Consider the following 17920-nt stretch of genomic DNA (forward strand, 5'->3'; position numbering starts at 1 on the left):
TCCCCCCCTTATTCGCCCCTTCCTGTCCCACCTGGGACCCTGGCTCCTCTACCTTGCCTGAGCCTCGGACACGACTTCCTGCTTCCCCACTGGAATCGGAACTCTCTCTGCTTTCCCCTGTGCTCGGTGATTGGCTTGAACTCAGGAGGGGAGGGACTTCGCGATATCCCCTGTCCCTCACACTCCTCCTCATTTTTGTGACAGAGAAATGCTCTACTTACCACTCTTCATGTACTCTATTGCCTTCTCTTTGATCTCAGGAGTCACTTGGTTCGTTTTCTCCAGGTATTGGAGGACAAAGATGTTGGGAACAAATTTCACCATGTTCTGCTCACCACAGCCAAAGGGCATTTGAAGCAACTGGTCTATATTTTCTAGCGCAGCACCCATAATGTCTCCTGGATGTTGACAAAATGATGGAAGAAAACGTTGTGACCACTTTCTCCAAACTCCTGAAGAGAATCTAGGGAAAATCTCCTCTATGCTAGCAACCTGCGACCTAAAATTCAGAGAACTGCATGTCCAATAAAATCTGCTCGAATGAGCCCAGCATCTGCACGGCCGGACTTGTCAAGAAGTCCCCATGCGTCCTAGGCGTTGTTAGACATCAACATGGGCGTCTGAACTGGGGTATCCTTTAAAGCAGTGATGGTGAACCTATGACACGCGTGTCAGACGTGACACGCAGAGCCCTCACTGCTGGCAGGCGCCCCTTCGGCCCATTTGCGCTGTTGTTGTTGTTGTTTTTCCCCCATTTGTTCTCCCGCTTCTCCTATAGCTTGTCTCCACTAGAGCTTGTCTCCGCTACAGCTTGTCTCCGCTGTTAAAACCTGGATCATTTTTTGTTGTTGTTGCTGCTGCTGGTAGCCAGAGATTGGTTTTTTAACCCTTTCTGTGCTGTTTTTTTCTGGCACTTTGGCAGACTATGTCGGTGCTGCGTGTTATGGTAGTTCCAGCGAAGGTATTATTCATCAATTATTTCTGTTCTCTTTCCCCCTCAAAAGCGGAGCAGCTTTGGGGCACCCCCCCAAAAAAAGCAAAGCAACTTTTGCACCCCCCCCAAAAAACCTCCAAAATTTTGGTCAGCAGCTCCCCCCAAAAAGCTCAACAACTCTGGGCACTTTGTGATAAATAAGGGGTTTTGGGTTAGGTTAGGTTAAATAATTAGTTTTTGGTTTATTAAATACAGTTAAATATTACAATTATACATTTTTGTTATTTAAACTATAAATATCATGAAATTATGGTTTTTTTCTCGAAGTGACACACCACCCGAGTTATGCTCGGTTTTTTGGCGAATTTTGACACACCAAGCTCAAAAGGTTGCCCATCACTGCTTTAAAGCATGTTTTTGCCTTGGAAGTTGTGTGGGGGACATTACTTTTGTTTAACATGCACATGGAGACAACAGGCTCTCCTTCAACACTATGCACTTTTAATTAAACATGTAGAGATTATGATCAAGACCCCGGGATTCCTGATTGTGCTGGCTCTCCTCAGACACTTAAAGGAATGTGCACAGGACAAACCGTGCCACCATGCTGCCTCTCTCTCTCTTATGTATCTTTGTTCTATGTGGTTTGAAGATCTCTCATCTCTCATGTGGCCAGAGATGGGGCAGGAATGTGGGGGCAAATTTCCTCACCAATGCAGGAGACGGTTGCTCGGCCAGAGCCCTCAACAACAGCTTCAGGCAGCTTTAGAGAAACCTCATCCAAAACTGGGTCCCCTGAAGGGAAATGAAGAACAGGAATTAATGCAGTTGAATACACTAACCAAGGTGCCATAGTCTGCCATTGCACTAGGAGTGGGACTAGGAGCTTGCTACCGGTAGCTCAGCGAGTCTGTTTTTAGCCACTCGGTTCTCTCAGCTGCCTTTCCACCCCCTCTCCATCCCATCCCTACTCTCCTTAGCAAGCAGAGAGACAGTGTGTGTGTCTTTGGTCTCTTTTGCATCCTGCTACTGCCCTAGGGAAGAGACACGTCTCCAGCCCAATGACAACCAGAGCAACACTTCATCTTCTCGCCAAATTGCGTTCTCTGGGGCCCCATCACAAGCCAAGCTGCCCTGAGCAAGGGATGCAGCCTAAGCACACCTGAAGAGCAGAGGAAGACATTGTGGGTCTCTTCTTCCAGGACGCCTTCTGGCTGTGGGAGGAAAAGAGAGTCAGGATGGTGAGTGGGGCTGCTCTCTCAGGGGAATAATCTCCTTCTACCATCTCTGCCATTTCCTTGCTCCGCAATTGCCAGGCCTTCCAACTGAGCACAGCCCGTGGCTGACATCACCTTAGACCTGGAAACAGGGAGGTTGTGCAAAAATCCAAAGGCCCTCTTCTGCCCAGCACCCAATGAATACAATTCCCCCCCCCAAAAACAACAACACCTGTTGTTCTGAATGAGTTGCTGGCACTTGACAGCTGTGAGCCAAAGTTGGACACCAGGGGCTGAAGGCCACATAGGCAAAAAAAACCTGTTTAGGGGAGACCCAGAGTTCTGAATGAGTTGCTGGCACTTGACAGTGGTGAGCCAAAGTTGGACACAGGTGCTGAAGGCCACGTAGGCACTGACCTTGACCAGCAGGGTTTTGACTATTGTGTCTGACTGGCCTCGCGCAGGCGTGGTGGAGATCTTATTGCCACACAGCTCATGCGTCTCCTCTGCCTCGGCGGTGACGGAGAGATTGACGTGCCCTAAAGGAAGGCAAAATTGGCATAGACCCATGATGAGTGCCAAGAGCTCAGGGGGAGGAAAAGAGGCTGCTTGCAGGCGAGAGCACCAGTCCAGCCCCACATCAGCCAACATGCCCACCGTGCCTTCAGTCTGCAGACAGATGCAAGGGACAGAGGTTGGAGCATAGGGGGTTCTTGAATGGAGATGGACCCCCAACCTCTCCTTCATAGCCCAGTCCCCAAATGAGCCCTGATGCACAGCTGCCATTAGCAGAAATCGGGGAGGGACACCATCTTGGCCGGGGAGGAAACAAACCCGTAGCACATGCAGCAGGGGGCATTGTTATTATTTTCAATATTCCACTTAATGCCCGATTGACTTCCAAACAGAAGAATTCATTGGTTCTGCTGAGTGTCCTTGGGGAAGAAAGAGAGGTGCCCTTGGCAGCCTCAACACCACAAGCCTCCTCCCACCTGCTCAGGCGCCTCAACCTCACCCAGCTGAGTCGCCGTCACGTTCCAGGAGAAGGTGTGGGCCTCCTCAGCACAGAGGCAGGTGCTGAACTGGCAGGCTGGGCATGGCTTCACGTCCACCTCTTGCGACTCCAGCAGCTTCACTCTCACCTGGGAGATGCAGCAAAATGACCCTCGTGAAGCAGGCAGCGCAGTGAGTCCAAGGCAAGGGGCAAGCATTCAGGGAAGAGGCATGGGCAGGGCAGGAGGTGGGCCTATGCCAAGAGCGAGAGCCAGACCCCCATGCCTAGGGGTGACCCACAGGGGGAAGTTGCATAGGGCGTAGACTGCTCCCACTAAGACCTTGGTGAGTGGGGTCTTCTCGTGCTTTTGGGGCACCATATTAGCATCAGGTCAGACTTGCAAGATTTATTCACCCAACAAAGTTTATAGGAAGACCTCTAAGCCAGTTACAAAAACTCTTGGGATTACGAGTGGGTAGTTTGGCTTCCTCACACAAATCCCTCATGGCTGTTGCTCTGTGAGCCCCTCATGAAGCTCTTCACCTGGTGACCTGAATTGCGGCTGTGGGGAAGATGAAGGTGACCGCAGGTGGGCATCCCTAGGCCTTGGCAGCAGATCTGGCCTCTTCTGGTCTCTTGCAGCAATAAGGCTGTGTTGCCTATGGGGCTGTGCACACACCACACATTTAAAGCACACTCAGGGGTTGCTGTGGGAGGAAAACTGCAGGTTCCCAGGACTGGGGGGCAGGGAGGGAATGTGCTCTATGGACCTCTTCTGCCATGAAAGGGGTGGGGCTGCCTTGCAATTTCTGTTGTCCACATCCAAAGTGGAGCTTCTGCTTCTTCATCCACAACAATATATGCAGGCTGCCCCCCAAGACTGAGTGGTGGGGGGAGGAGGGAAAAGTACTGACCTGTCCCTTGGGAGAGACAGGTGAGTGCAGGTGTAGGAAGGACAAGGCCCTGGTCAGGTCCAGCCCCCCAGACTCCATCTCTACCTTGTGGGGTTCCTCCCAACCCTTTGTTTCTGGGTACACATATAAGGGAAGCTTGTTTGCTTGTTCTCAGTGGACACTAACCTGGATACATTCCTTCATGTAATTGAAGACAGTAGACTTTAGCAGCAAGGTCTCCCCACGGACCACAGAATACGGCAGGCTCAGATCCACAAAAAATGGCTTGAAGACCCGGAACTTGGCTTGCTGGGCGAGTCCGAAGCCAATGTCGGCCACACAGAAGGCATCAGCGTTCCACTCAGTGATCGTGTCCGGAGCGGTGACCGAGTAAGTTGCTTTCCCCTCCTCACTGAAGAACAGGAAGAGAGGTCACTCCCTCAGTGACAAGAACATTGAATCATTCACTGCTAAGACAAAACCAGTATAAGCAGAATATAACTTTGGTCAGAGGAGCACACCTCCGAGTAAGTATGAGTTTAACCAAGCCTCTAGTTCTGTACTAGGTCTCAGTCAGAATAGAAGAATTTGGAGATGGCAGTATAGGAGTTTATTCTCACTGCCACTGGTGTTTATGAAAATGTTGTGGGACTCAACAAAAGAGAAAGCTTCTTCAGGATATATTACAGAGAGGTCTGCGCTCCTGCTGTTGGTACAAACTTGCAATCAGTGGGAAAAACAGAACAAGTTACAGGTAGGTAGCCGTGTTGGTCTGCCATAGTCGAAAATAATAATAAAAAAATTCTTTCCAGTAGCACCTTAGAGACCAACTAAGTTCGTCATTGGTATGAGCTTTCGTGTGCATGCACACTTCTTCAGATACACTGAAACAGAAGTCACCAGACCCTTATATATAGTGAGAGGTCTTACAGGAAAAAGCAAGGGGTGAGATGGCTAAAAATAGCTTTATCATGCTTTTTCCTGTAAGACTAATTGCAGTCGTTAACAATCGTCAACAGGTTTACCACACCTATCAGCCAATCACCCATTCTCACCACCCTTCTGAGCCCCACCCTCTCACTATATATAAGGGTCCGGTGACTTCTGTTTCAGTGTATATGAAGAAGTGTGCATGCACACGAAAGCTCAAACCAACGACAAACTTAGTTGATCTCTAAGGTACTACTGGAGAAAACAGAATAGTTGCCTATTTTTGTGGCATTTTTCACTTTACTAGAGGTCCCCCCCCCGTGCTCCCATAATGTAGAGCAGGGACGTCCAACTCCCAAGAGACTGTGATCTACTCACAGAATAAAAAACTGGCAGTGATCTACCCTTTTGGGGGGGGGGGTGTTCAGGAAAGTTGTTTAGCTTTTTTTTAGGGAGGGGAGAGAAAGTTGTTGACCTTTTTTTAGAGGGGCAAGTCTAAAATGTTGAGCTTTCTTTAGGGGGGAAAGGAAAAAGTTGCTCGCCAACATATCGCTCAGCAAACAATCAGGCTCACAGCAAAAACTCTGCCTTCCGTTCTAGCGATCATGCGTGGATGGAGGGCGGGACGAGGGGGTGGGGTGGGGTGGTGCTACCCCCCCGCAAAGGAAATAGAACCCGCGATCAACCGAAACCTCCCGGGGATCGACCAGTCAATTGCGGTTGACCAGTTGGACATCCCTGATGTAGAGCATGTATATACTGCATGATAATGAGCATTCAGAGTGGATGCAGGTGCCTTTTTGGGGTGCCAGGCACACAACACCATCCCAGGCCCACAAAATTACAAATGCACACCTCCACTTCATAAGTGATATAAGCATAAACGTCTGGCACTGGGCAGGCTTTGGTGAAGCTTCAGAGAAACATTAGAAGGATGCATTTTTGAAATTATTACCGGTATATAAAACACCAATGTACAATACAAAATACTGCCTTAAGATAATGCAAGCTAAGTGGAAGAAGAAGAAGTGCAAAACGTCAAATCGGAGCAAACCTCAACCCTCAGAAAACCCAAATAGATTTTTTTTTTTTGCACTTCAACTTTAAAGAGCGAGTTTTTAGTGGAAAAAGCTCCAGAGCAGGGGTCAGCAACCTTTTCCAGCCGTGGGTTGGTCCACCGTCCCTCAGACCATGTGGTGGGCCACACTATATTTTGAAAAAATAAGAATGAACGAATTCCTATGCCCCACAAATAACCCAGAGATGCATTTTAAATAAAAGCACACATTCTACTCATGTAAAAACACGCTGGTTCCCGGACCGTCCGCGGGACAGATTGAGAAGGTGTTTGGGCCACATCCGGCCCCCAGGCCTTAGGTTGCCTACCCCTGCTGCAGAGCAACAAAACCAAACAAAAGCCAAGGCTTCTACAAGGAGCTTTACCTTGTGGGCCTGTGCCTGGGAAGCATGGAGCAAAAGGTAAGTCCTAAATGAGTGATGGCCAAGCAAGATACTGCCTGTTCCTACATGGCATTTGGTTCCCTCCCCAGCAGAGTTTTACTTACTTGACAGGGACCAGAGCCCAAATCCAGGTCTCTGGAAAGTACGTCCTGGGTTTGGCTTCCTCTGCTTTCCAGGGGACTGAATTATAAGCCCCAGGCAACCCTTGGCTTTGGGGGGGCAAATTAGGCCTAGCCGCCCCCGGCATAACGCCAGCAGATCCTTTGGGAAGAAGCAGAAATATAGGTCATTGATAAAGATGGTTTACCAACAGCATACTTAGATCAGGGTGGGGTGATGGCAAAAGAGAAGTTAGAGACACCTAAACTTGCCGCCAGCAAATTTAAATGTGCAGCGATCACCGAGAGGGGTCCAGGCAAGAGTTAGCAACAGGGGAAGACTAAAGCACTATTTCAGGTTTCAACCTCGGCCCTTCAGATGTTTTCGGCCTACAACTCCCATCATAGCTGCCAAGTACCCCGTATTTCCCGGGAAACCCGCATTTTTCCTTACCGTTTCCCGGAGGTCTCCCGTTCCAGCTCCTCCCGTTAATTTCCCTTAATATAATTTCCCTGTCGGCGGTCATTTTTCTGGTGCTGCTTTGCCCACCTATGGGCACCAGAAAATGGCCGGCGCCGGAAGTCGCGTCTACGCATGTCCGGAAGTGCGTAGACACAACTTCCGGTGTCGCTTTGCCCATCTATGGGCACGGAAAATGGCCGGCGCCGACACCGGAAGTTGCGTCTAAGCACTTCCGGACATGCGTAGACGCGACTTCCGGCGCTGGCCATTTTCTGGTGCCCATAGGTGGGCAAAGCGACACCGGAAGTTGCATCCACACAACTTCCGGTGTCGTGTGGCTGCCAATCCCGGATTTCTCCGCGGGGTACTTGGCAGCTATGACTCCCATGATCCCTAGCTAGCAGGACCAGTGGTCAGGGATGATGGGAATTGTAGTCTCAAAACATCTGGAAGGCCGAGGTTGAGGAAGCCTGCCCCATTTGAATGAGTCAGCTTGAGAGCTCCACTCTTCCCTTTCCTCCTCTGGCACTGCCACAAGGAGAAGATTGAAAACATCTGTTTCCCACTTCCTGGCCCAAACCAGCCACTTTGTTGTTAATCCAAACCATGACCTGTGTGGTTGATGGAAACAGGCCAGAATCAGAAGCTTTGATCTTTCTTGTTTCAATAAACCGTGGTCGAAACTAACACCAGTAAGCCTAGTTTTAGTGCAGTCATGAAACCTGGTTAATTTTAAATACTGTAGGAAGTGGGTGCTGCATCTCCAAAGGAAAACCGAGGAGGAGTGCTGGGCCAGTCCCAATTTATTCCCCCGGAGGCAGACCCAAACAATGCCCATTGGCCAGCTGGGTCCACCCCCTGGGGAATTCCCGGATCCAGGCCATCAAGCCAATCTACAGGCAGGCCTACAGTACTCCGTAGCCTGCCTCTGGATCGCTGACATGGGGCTGTGGTGAGGCCGCAAAGCCGCTTGACCATTTAAGATAAGTGGACTTATTATATTGGCTTCCCTGGATTTGACTTTGCACCCATGCCCTCTGTTTGTGAACTCCATACCCTCCAACATTTCTCCGATGAAAATAGGGACGTCCCGTTTCATCATGATAATTTTACAATTTATACCCACACATCTTACTGGGTGGCCCCAGCCGCTCTGGGCAGCTTCCAACATATATAAAAACATTAAACATTAAAAAAAAAACTTCCCTATACTGTACAGGATTGGCTTCTGAAAAGCTCAGGGCTCGGATGACTCCATAACCTCCAACATTTCTCCAATGGAAATAGGGACCTCTTAAGGAAAAGTAGGACATTTCGGGATCAAATCAGAAACCGGGACAGCTTCTCTAAATGATGGACCGTCCCTAGAAAACAGGGACACTTGGAGGGTCTGGAACTCACACCCGACAAATACAATCTATATTTCTGGCTCTTTTTTCCCACAACACCATCCCCAAATGTCCCATGTGTATTTTATGCAGCATGCTCTAATTTGTGTGGAATAACTAGTCTTTCTCCTTTGAATGTGAGCTTTGTTTCAGTAGTTAGGTCTCTCTTAATGATCCAGAATTCCATTATTTCCTTGGGGACCTCTGCTTCCTGCTTCTTCTTTTGCAATGCTTTTGATTTTCTGCATATTGCCACCCCTTTTAATTTGCTCTCTAATTTCATTTAGAATGTTATCTGTAGCTGTAAGCCACTTTGAGAACCTCTTGGGGCTATAAAAGCAGGAAATGAATTCTAAATAAGCAAGCAAAGCAAGCAAGCAAGGAAACAGCAACATGCCCTCTCCCTCCATTGGACACTGGCAAGAGCATTGTGTCATTTTGATGGAAAGCAGCCAGGACACACTTTGAACAATAGAACCCAAAGGAGGCTCATGCTCAAGGTGGCAACAGGTTGAGGATTAGGTAACCAAAAATGCAGACTCAGCAGTAAGGAAATCAAAGATGGTCAAGCAGGAGAGAACTGGGAATGGAAATCCACCCCCATCCTCGAAATTTGAAGGTAATATAATAGGGCAATCATTTCCCATGATAAATATTTGCAAATTCCTCCTACAATTATTTCTGTTCACAGATTTTGCATGCTTGCGCTTTTGCAATGTTTCAAAAAACCTATCCAGCTCTTTAAAAGCATTATCTGCCTCTAGCCAAGGATTCAATAAAAGGAAATGTAGATACAAAGGATGAGTCTTGTTATATCCCACCCTGCCAAAGGGAGGCTCCAGTTGAGAAACTGTCAAATTATGATTGTGATTCTCACCGGCTAAGCTATCTATAGAGCAGGGCTCAGCAAACTTTTTCAGCAGGGGGCCGGTCCACTGTCCCTCAGACTTTGTGGAGGGCCGGGCTATATTTTGAAGGGAAAAAAATGAACAAATTCCTATGCCCCACAAATAACCTAGAGATGCATTTTAAATAAAAGGACACATTCTACTCATGTAAAAACACACTGATTCCCGGACTGTCCGTGGGCTGGATTGAGAAGGCGATTGGGCTGGATCTGGCACCCGGGCCTTAGTTTGCCTACCCAAGCTATATTGAACAGGTAGGCTTTCAGGAACTCTACAGGACACCGGCTTCTTCATTTTGGTGTTGGTTATAACTTTCATCCTTAATTGCTGTAAAAACCAAAGAGAAAAGTGAGGGATGGTACATGAGAGCAAAATGAAATGAAAGAAAAATTCTATGAGGCGAGGTCATTTGAATTTCTGGCAGGGAAATCGTTGCAAAATGCTCTGCGTTCCAATAATGGATGTGTGCAAGGTTTGACCCACAATTCCACAGAAATGATTTCAGACTCACACGCTGGATATTACGTTGTGTTACAACATTAATCTCTGCTCAGGTGTCAATCAAGGGAAATAGAGGAGGAGGTGAGGTTTATCTGAAAGCTCGTTTGGCTCTTATCATAATCAGCTAGGCAATATTTTTGGCCCTGCTGGCAGGAGGTGCAAGCAACCCCTTTTCCAGGTGCTTCATATCAGATGAGGCTAGTAATAAGGCATCCCTGGCCAACACTGTCATATGAGCTTTCCCAAGTAGCACCAACAGCACCTTAGTCTTGTCAAGATTAAGTTCCAATTGCTTACCCTTTTCCAACCCTGTACAGTCTCCAAACACTGATTCATAATTCCAACAGCCCTCCTGGGACAAGCAGGTGGGAAAGTGAGGTATAAACTGGGTTCCATCTGCATATTAATGACACTTCAGCCCAAACCTCCAAATGACTTCTCATGTGGATATTGGTAAGTTTGGGGAATAGAACAGAACCCCAAGAAATCCCATTGGCCAAGGCATTGGAATGGAAATCCCCCAACGCCATTTTCTGAGACCAATTCTCCAAGAAGAACTGGAGCTGCTGTAAACTTGACAAGTGGTCCAGAAGGATACCAAGGTTGACAGCACTGAAAGCTGCTGACAGATCCAAGAGAACCAGAAAAAAGTCCTTTTTAGTTCCAAAACTGTGTCTGAAGCCAGACTGGAAATAAGTCTTCAGGAGGACATCTGAGGTCCACATCCCTGCCCAGGTCTGGCAGATTTCACCAGCCAGGAAGGGTAAGGATCAACTGGTAGGCTTCATCCCTTCGAGGAAGCTATCTACATTCTCAGCATGCACAAGCTGAAAGCATGACAAACAACATGCTTTCAAGCAACATGCCAAGATGATGCACTAGCCTCAACCATCTCCGTCTCAATTACAATTACCGTATATGGCATCCAAAGTTACAATTACAGTTACAATTATATGGCATCCAAAGTTGGCATGGCTTCAAGAGACATACCTGCAAAATGCAAGCTTTAGAGCAGGCACCCCCAAACTGCGGCCCTCCAGATGTTTTGGCCTACAACTCCCATGATCCCTAGCTAAGACGACCAGTCGTCAGGGATTATGGGAATTGTAGTCCAAAACATCTGGAGGGCCAAAGTTTGGGGATGCCTGCTTTAGAGAGTTCCAGAGCCTGACTCACTACTGTAAATTCTCTTTGCTCCTCAGTTATTGCTGCGCTGAGCTTATCTATAGATTGGCTTGGTGTGTCATCTGAATCTGGGCTCGTAGTTTAACAGTCCCAGAAAAGCTGTGAGCTGTAAACCACAGGACAAACCTTGGAAACCTCCTGCTTGTTTAATGATCCTGGGAACCATCAGAAAGTATGCCATTGACAATCCCAAACAAAAGCAGGTTTCAGAGAAGGCTGGATTAGGAACAGATGGTACTCACTTTGAACAGGCTGTAGGCATCAGCCTGGTTTTGGAACCAGGGGGCCAGAATGGACCGTTTTTTCTTTGAACCCTCAGGTAGACAAGGATAGGGGTCGAAGTCTTCCAGGTCAAAGTCAAACCCTCTGGAGCCAAGCGGGCCAGAATCAAGGTGCCGATACACCTGAAAGCAGAGATTTCTGGGTTGAGTTTGAGGTGACCACTTAACAAGTCCCACAGTTGATATGAACATTTTTTTAATCTCAAAATGCATAACCTTGACTTTCATTCCATCTTACTCCAGGTGGTATCTGCTGTGCTTATATTCATTTTGGTTCCCCTATTAACTACAGAGGAGCTTATCTCCACAAAATTGTATTTGAGTTGGCAAGTGTTTTTCCTGTACTGTAGCCTGCCTCTTTTTTTCAGGTCAGTGGTAGAGGAGGAATAATACTGGAATTAATAATAGTAGAATAATAATAATTATTTTTAAAAAAATGTAATTTTTATTAAATTTGTGTTTTACAATTTAAAAAACTCATTTATACAACCTTAATATATCAGTGACTTCCTTTCTTCTCTTTCCATTGATCATTTTGCATATCATAAATCCCTGAATATTTTACAAAAAACTAAACCATTTAGTATTCCGCTATTGCATCTATCAAAACTTATCAGGCCTTATCAGACGCAATAATAGTGGAATTAATTGAGCCTAAGTGGGAAGGATGAGCTCTCTTACTTTCTCTGGGGTCAGCGTTTCACTTTCCTTCAGCATGACACTTTTGTCCACAGCACGGAGAGAGCACAGCGCACCAGGGGCGGCTTCGACTTGCAGGTCGACCTTTGACCCTGGAAGTTCCTCTGCCTCAGAGAAGCCGAGTGTCACCTGTAGATGGAGACAGATTTTCAGAGGGGAAACCTGAACTGAAAAGCAATAATTTTGAACAGACACCCCAAAACTTCGGCCCTCCAGATGTTTTGGACTACAATTCCCATCATGCCTGACCACTGGGCCTGTTAGCTAGGGATCATGGGAGTTGTAGGCCAAAACATCTGGAGGGCCGCAGTTTGGGGATGCCTGATTTAGAACACCAAAGAGATGCAGAGGGAAGACTACTATTTTCCTCCACTCATTCACTCAGTTTTTATATAGAATCTAGATCAGCCTGGTGCCCTCCTTCCAGATGTTTTTGACTACAGCTCACATCAGCCCCAGGCATTTGGCAGCAGGTTGCACTCACTGATCTAGATCAGTGTTTCTCAACCAGTGTGCCTCCAGATGTTTTGGGACTACAACTCCCATCATCCCTAGCTAGCAAGACCAGTGGTCAGGAATGATGGGAGTTGTAGTCCCAAAACATCTGGAGGCACACTGGTTGAGAAACACTGATCTAGATGATGTTTACTGTGAACACTGCATTCCCGTTGCATTTATGTTTCCCCACTATTGTTACGTCATCTAGGTTTTTTGTTACTTTTATTTATTTATTTTAATTTTCACCACAATTACAGTGCTATTTATTCAGGTGTGAAACACACTATTATTTCAGAGGGATGGTCTGTAACGTTGCTGGTGATTATGTGTTACCCTATGTCAGGCATCCCCAAACTGTGGCCCTCCAGATGTTTTGGACTACAATTCCCATCTTCCCCGACCACTGGTCCTGTTAGAGGGGCAATGCCGGATTCTGGATCGGAACGAGCAGACATGTTTCCCATACCTCGTTACACTGTAAATAGAGTTACACCACTAAAGACTGTTAAAAGACAAGCATGTGGAAGGTCGTTACTCTGGAGTAGTTGCAATAACCCCTGACAGCAAGGTATGGCTGTACTTAATTTAGAGTGTGTGTGTGTGTGTGTGTGTGTGTGTGTGTGTGTGTGTGTGTGTGTGTGTAGTTAATATTTGCAGCAGTCCAGAGACTGTAAGTTTTACCATGTCTGGGAACAGAAGTGTGGAACTCTCCTTGTTCATTTTGTCAGTGCTTAAAACATATAAAACAATGCTCCAGTTTACTGCATGATTGTTCCACATACATTGCTTGCTTTTATTTTTAAACATTGCATCCCATAGAGCTCTTTGCATTTCCTATTTGGAATCCACCTTGCAAACACCATCCCAGTGTATTCATAGAATCATAGAGTTGGAAGAGACCACAAGGGCCATCCAGTCCAACCCCCTGCCAAGCAGGAAACACCATCAAAGCATTTCCCCCCCTTCTTTCTTACAGTGGCAAAGCAGTAGCTGGATGCTCAGAAAATGAGCTAACAACAGAGGCAGAGCAGCAGAAGTGGCCAATTGCTGGCCAGAATGGAGCTGGTCAAGGATAGGAGTGGACTGGAGAGAAGTTGGGGGCTGCTGTGATTGCGGCTCCTGGGACCCTCCTGCCCTTTCCCCCATCTTACGCTGCTCTCTCCAGGACTAATACTACAGTATAGCCACGCCCCCCAGCCCCCCATGCTACACCACTGTACGTCACACACTATTTTAGCTTTCCAATGTGTGTGTGTGATTTAAACCATCCTTGTGAGAAAGCAAAATAGGTGCAAATATAGATAGCGATGGCTCTCTCATAGAACTTTCAGCCCATCTGCCTCGAGCCACACATATGCATAATATGTGGTGTCTTCTTGCCCTGTGCGCCACTTTGCTGTCCCAGGAACTATATGTACTAACCTTGTGTTTAAAGCACTTCTCTATTCTGAAATCATCCACGTCAGCCACCACCTCACCATCCAGAAACACAGTGTACAGCAGAAGCTTGGCTCTGGGTGCCAGGTCTTGGCTCGTAGACAAGGTGAGGGAGAAGGTGCCTTTCAGAGCTGGGTTAGGGGAAAGGAAAAATGGTGGGAAAGGAGAGAGTAGGAGAGCAATCATAGCTTACAGCATGAGAAAAAAAAACATCCCTGTGGATCTCACTTCTGCCAGACGGTGGGAAAGCTAAGAAAATCAAGGAGACCCACCCCAAACGCAACCAGCCCACCTGCGCATTGCAGAAGTATTCCAACCCTCATGTCTTCAACCTAATAACTGGTTTATTGCCGAGAAGAAATTCCATTCTGCACCACATGGTGAGTTCTAAAATAAACCTGTTTTCATCTGTTTAGGTCCGCCTAGCAGTCCACTTTGGTAATTCACCTTACCTGAAGACACTGTCCGTGGATCTGATACCAACTGCTTAAAAACAATCTTTGCCAAGTGAAAAACCGCAGGAATCGCTCCTAAGGTTGAATTCTGCTCAGTGCCAGGAAGTTATGTCTAGCACTGTACATGCTCTCCAAGCTGAGGCTGCACCCCTGCTTGTGTCGCTTCACTCACCAACTCTGCACCAAACCCCAACCCTCTCACCAAACCTACTGCCTCTTTCGTTGCTGTTGTTTAGTCGTGTCCGACTCTTTGTGTCCCCATGGACCAGAGCACACCAGGCACTCCTGTCTTCCATTGCCTCCCGCAGTTTGGTCAAACTCATGTTCGTAGCTTCGAGAACACTGTCCAACCATCTCGTCCTCTGCCGTCCCCTTCTCCTTGTGCCCGCAATCTTTCCCAACATCAGGGTCTTTTCCAGGGAGTCTTCTCTTCTCATGAGGTGGCCAAAGTATTGGAGCCTCTTACACCTTGCCAAACACACTTCCTCTCCTCACACAACACCAAAACTACTAACCCCTCCCCCATACCTTGCAAAATCCACCCACCCCCTCTCCTTAGAGCTTGCCAAACCACCCCTTCCTACTACCTTTAGAGCTGTTCCTCTGCAGCGCCCCTGGAATGCCCACTTCTGTCTTCTGCCTCTGTTTCTCTTCTCATACTCCAAAGCTGCTAAGATCGCTCAACAGCTCTCAGAAGGCTGTGATCACACTGCAATTTGCAATGCCACCTATTGGAAGCCAAGCAAACTGCTGCATGATGACAACCTTACCTTTTTATGATATGTAAACACACACACACACACACACACACACACACACACACGGAGGGACAATTAAAATAGGGAAATTATTTTGGATATTTCACGTCAGTTCAGATCTTCTGGGCCAAAGAAGAAATTGTAATGGGCCAAAGAAGAAAGCAGAACATTAGGACTCAGTTCAGACATAAACTTTTAGGTACCATGTTTTAATGACTGATGTTTTAATGTATTTTTAACCTTCTGTTGGAAGCAGCCCAGAGTGGCTGGGGAAACCAAGCTGGATGTGCAGCGTAGAAATAATAATAATAATAATAATAATAATAATTATAATTATAATTATAATAATAATTGCTATTGTTTTACTATTTGTAAATTGCTGCTGGCAATGTTTGTTTCTGATAAAGGTAAAGGAGCCCCTGACCATCAGGTCCAGTCGTGTCCGACTCTGGGGTTGCGGCGCTCATCTCACTCTATAGGCTGAGGGAGCCAGCGTTTGTCCGCAGACAGCTTCTGGGTCATGTGGCCAGCATGACAAAGCTGCTTCTGGCAAACCAGAGCAGCGCACGGAAATGCTGCTTACCTTCCCGCCGGAGCGGTCCCTATTTATCTACTTGCACTTGATGTGCTTTCAAACTGCTAGGTGGGCAGGAGCTGGGACTGAGCAACGGGAGCTCACCCCGTTGCAGGGATTCGAACCGCCGACCTTCTGATCAGCAAGCCCTAGACTCTGTGGTTTAACCCACAGTGCCATTGTTTTACTATTTGTAAATTGCTGCTGGCAATGTTTGTTTCTGATATGATGCCTTAACTTGAAATTTTATAGTATTTTTAGCACAGTGTTGTTGTTTTATTCTGTTCTTATCGTAGGTTGTCTTGCAGATCTGAAATGGCCTATTTGAAAGGTGGGTTTGAAATTGAACAAATAATAACTGAAAGAAACCCCAGACCAGGCAGATCAGGCCCACCAAGCATGTTCATCTTGATAAAGCACAGTGCTTCCCATGAGGCTTATTTGATGGAACAGCATAGTTCTCCCACTTACTCTCATCCTGGCCAATTGGCACCTGCTTCTGTCCACTCAAGGCAATCTTCCCTTTGGACATAACCTGCAGGGAGACAATATGTTAGGCCAGGGACAAAACCAAGAGTCCGCCCTAGAGATACAGAAAAAGGGAGAGGGGAGTGAGACAGGGAAAGACTAGAGTCGTGGATTTTGCTGTAGGAAAACTATAGGCTAGCAGTGAGATTTTGAGGTATCTTGAGTTTCGAGGGAGAAAAAGACGTGGTCACAGTACAGATAGCATGGCAGTTGCGTGTCTGATATAGGTGTTTGAAAACACATTTGTCTTATTCACACAATGCATTTTTAGAGAGAACACCCGAGGGCTAAATTACTTGTAGCCCAGGAGATATGGGATCAGGATCTCACAATTTTTTAAGAGGAGGAGGAAGAGGACGAGAGCACCAGATCAGAGAGTTAGGGAGTACTGATAACTATATACTTTCACCAGTATGGCAAATGCAGCTGTGGAAGAAGAAAAATGCTAATTGGGAAAACAGTGCGCTAATTGGGAAAACCTCTTAGTCCTGGCACACACCCTTTCCACACCATGAATGGCGTTCACTCTATTTTATTGCTTTCAGCGCGCACACAATGTTATTTCTGAAGTGCCCCTGCAGAGCTTAGATGGAAGTGAGGTGGTCCAGGAAGAATTAAGAGAGTTGTAGCAAGACCCAGAGGACAGAAGATGAATGCTGGGGCTGGAGGAGAGAACACAGCTGACCTGAGATGGTCACATGAGCTTATTCCTCGGCAGCATCTTGGTGTCTGGCCAGCTCACTGTTTCTTGTTATTGTGATTTTGAAACCCCTATACACTAGGTGTGCATGCTAAGAGCAAAATGCCTTTGCTTCTGAAAAGCAATGGGCCTGTTCATATTATATTGATAACACTGATCTCAGCCTTACAAGTTTTAAAAAAGTAACCACAACAAATACTCTTAGATAAGGGTCGGCAAGGTTTACCTCGCCTGGGCCGGGTCACTCCCTTGGAGATCGCTCTGTGGGCTAGATCGCGTCTGTGCAGACATGATTTCTGGCATCTGCGCAGATGCGATTTCCAGCGCCGCGGAAGCGAGTCCCCACTCTGCGCTGTGCCGGTTTAGCGCAGCATGCAGTTCGGGGGCGGCTCATGGGCCATTTAAATGACCCCTGTGGGCCGCTTATGGCCCATGGGCCATAGGTTGCTGACCCCTGCTCTTAGATCTCTCTTTTACCATTTAATTTAACCTCAGGTTAGTGGCATCAAACTTTGCCCAATTCCCCTAAATATTACCTTTCCGCCCCTCCCCCCTCCACAAATGGCACTTGACACTTTTATATTTGGATGTTCTGGAGAATATATGCAGGTTTGAACTGCACACATGGTATTGAACCAGTTGCAAACCAATGACCACTCCAGCCCAGCAGTATTTTATTGGGGGTGTATTCCTCAGTATGTTCTTGACACAGTAATGGTGTTTTAAGGGTGGTGGATTTATTTATTCTGCTTTAGTTTGTTCTGCAACGCTTCCACGTTACTGCTGTCCGGAGGGGCTATAGCACAACAAAAGAACAAACATAAACCCAAACACTGATGGTTTAAAAAGTTTAGGGGTTTCAGCAGGAAGTTACAGGATATGTACTGATTGGAAGTGAAGCCGTGAGACTCCCCCAAAACGTTCGCAAGTGCAAACAGTATTGGAAATGGGATTGCGTGTAGCCGCCCCAATAGCATCAATGAGCATAAATTGTTATGAATGTGCAATAAAGAGGATG

General features: G+C 47.0%; 1 protein-coding gene across 2 annotated transcripts in view; it reads right to left on the reverse strand.

Moving 5' to 3' along the window:
* Positions 1 to 17920, reverse strand: part of LOC118075325 (alpha-2-macroglobulin-like protein 1) — a 75526-nt gene that overhangs the window by 26916 nt on the left and 30690 nt on the right. For both annotated transcript variants that reach the window (XM_060268974.2, XM_088658796.1), the window contains exons 14-25: positions 16146 to 16209; positions 13873 to 14018; positions 11935 to 12081; positions 11215 to 11376; positions 9523 to 9613; positions 6534 to 6690; positions 4225 to 4450; positions 3167 to 3293; positions 2569 to 2690; positions 2097 to 2148; positions 1646 to 1729; positions 222 to 398 (exon numbers count right to left, since the gene is read on the reverse strand). In XM_060268974.2, the coding sequence (XP_060124957.2) occupies positions 222 to 398; positions 1646 to 1729; positions 2097 to 2148; positions 2569 to 2690; positions 3167 to 3293; positions 4225 to 4450; positions 6534 to 6690; positions 9523 to 9613; positions 11215 to 11376; positions 11935 to 12081; positions 13873 to 14018; positions 16146 to 16209 (1555 nt within the window). The remainder of the gene's footprint in view (positions 1 to 221; positions 399 to 1645; positions 1730 to 2096; positions 2149 to 2568; positions 2691 to 3166; positions 3294 to 4224; positions 4451 to 6533; positions 6691 to 9522; positions 9614 to 11214; positions 11377 to 11934; positions 12082 to 13872; positions 14019 to 16145; positions 16210 to 17920) is intronic.

The sequence above is a fragment of the Zootoca vivipara genome, chromosome 15, assembly GCF_965207765.1.
Source record: "Zootoca vivipara chromosome 15, rZooViv2.hap1.1, whole genome shotgun sequence".
In the NCBI taxonomy this organism is placed as follows: Eukaryota; Metazoa; Chordata; class Lepidosauria; order Squamata; family Lacertidae; genus Zootoca; species Zootoca vivipara.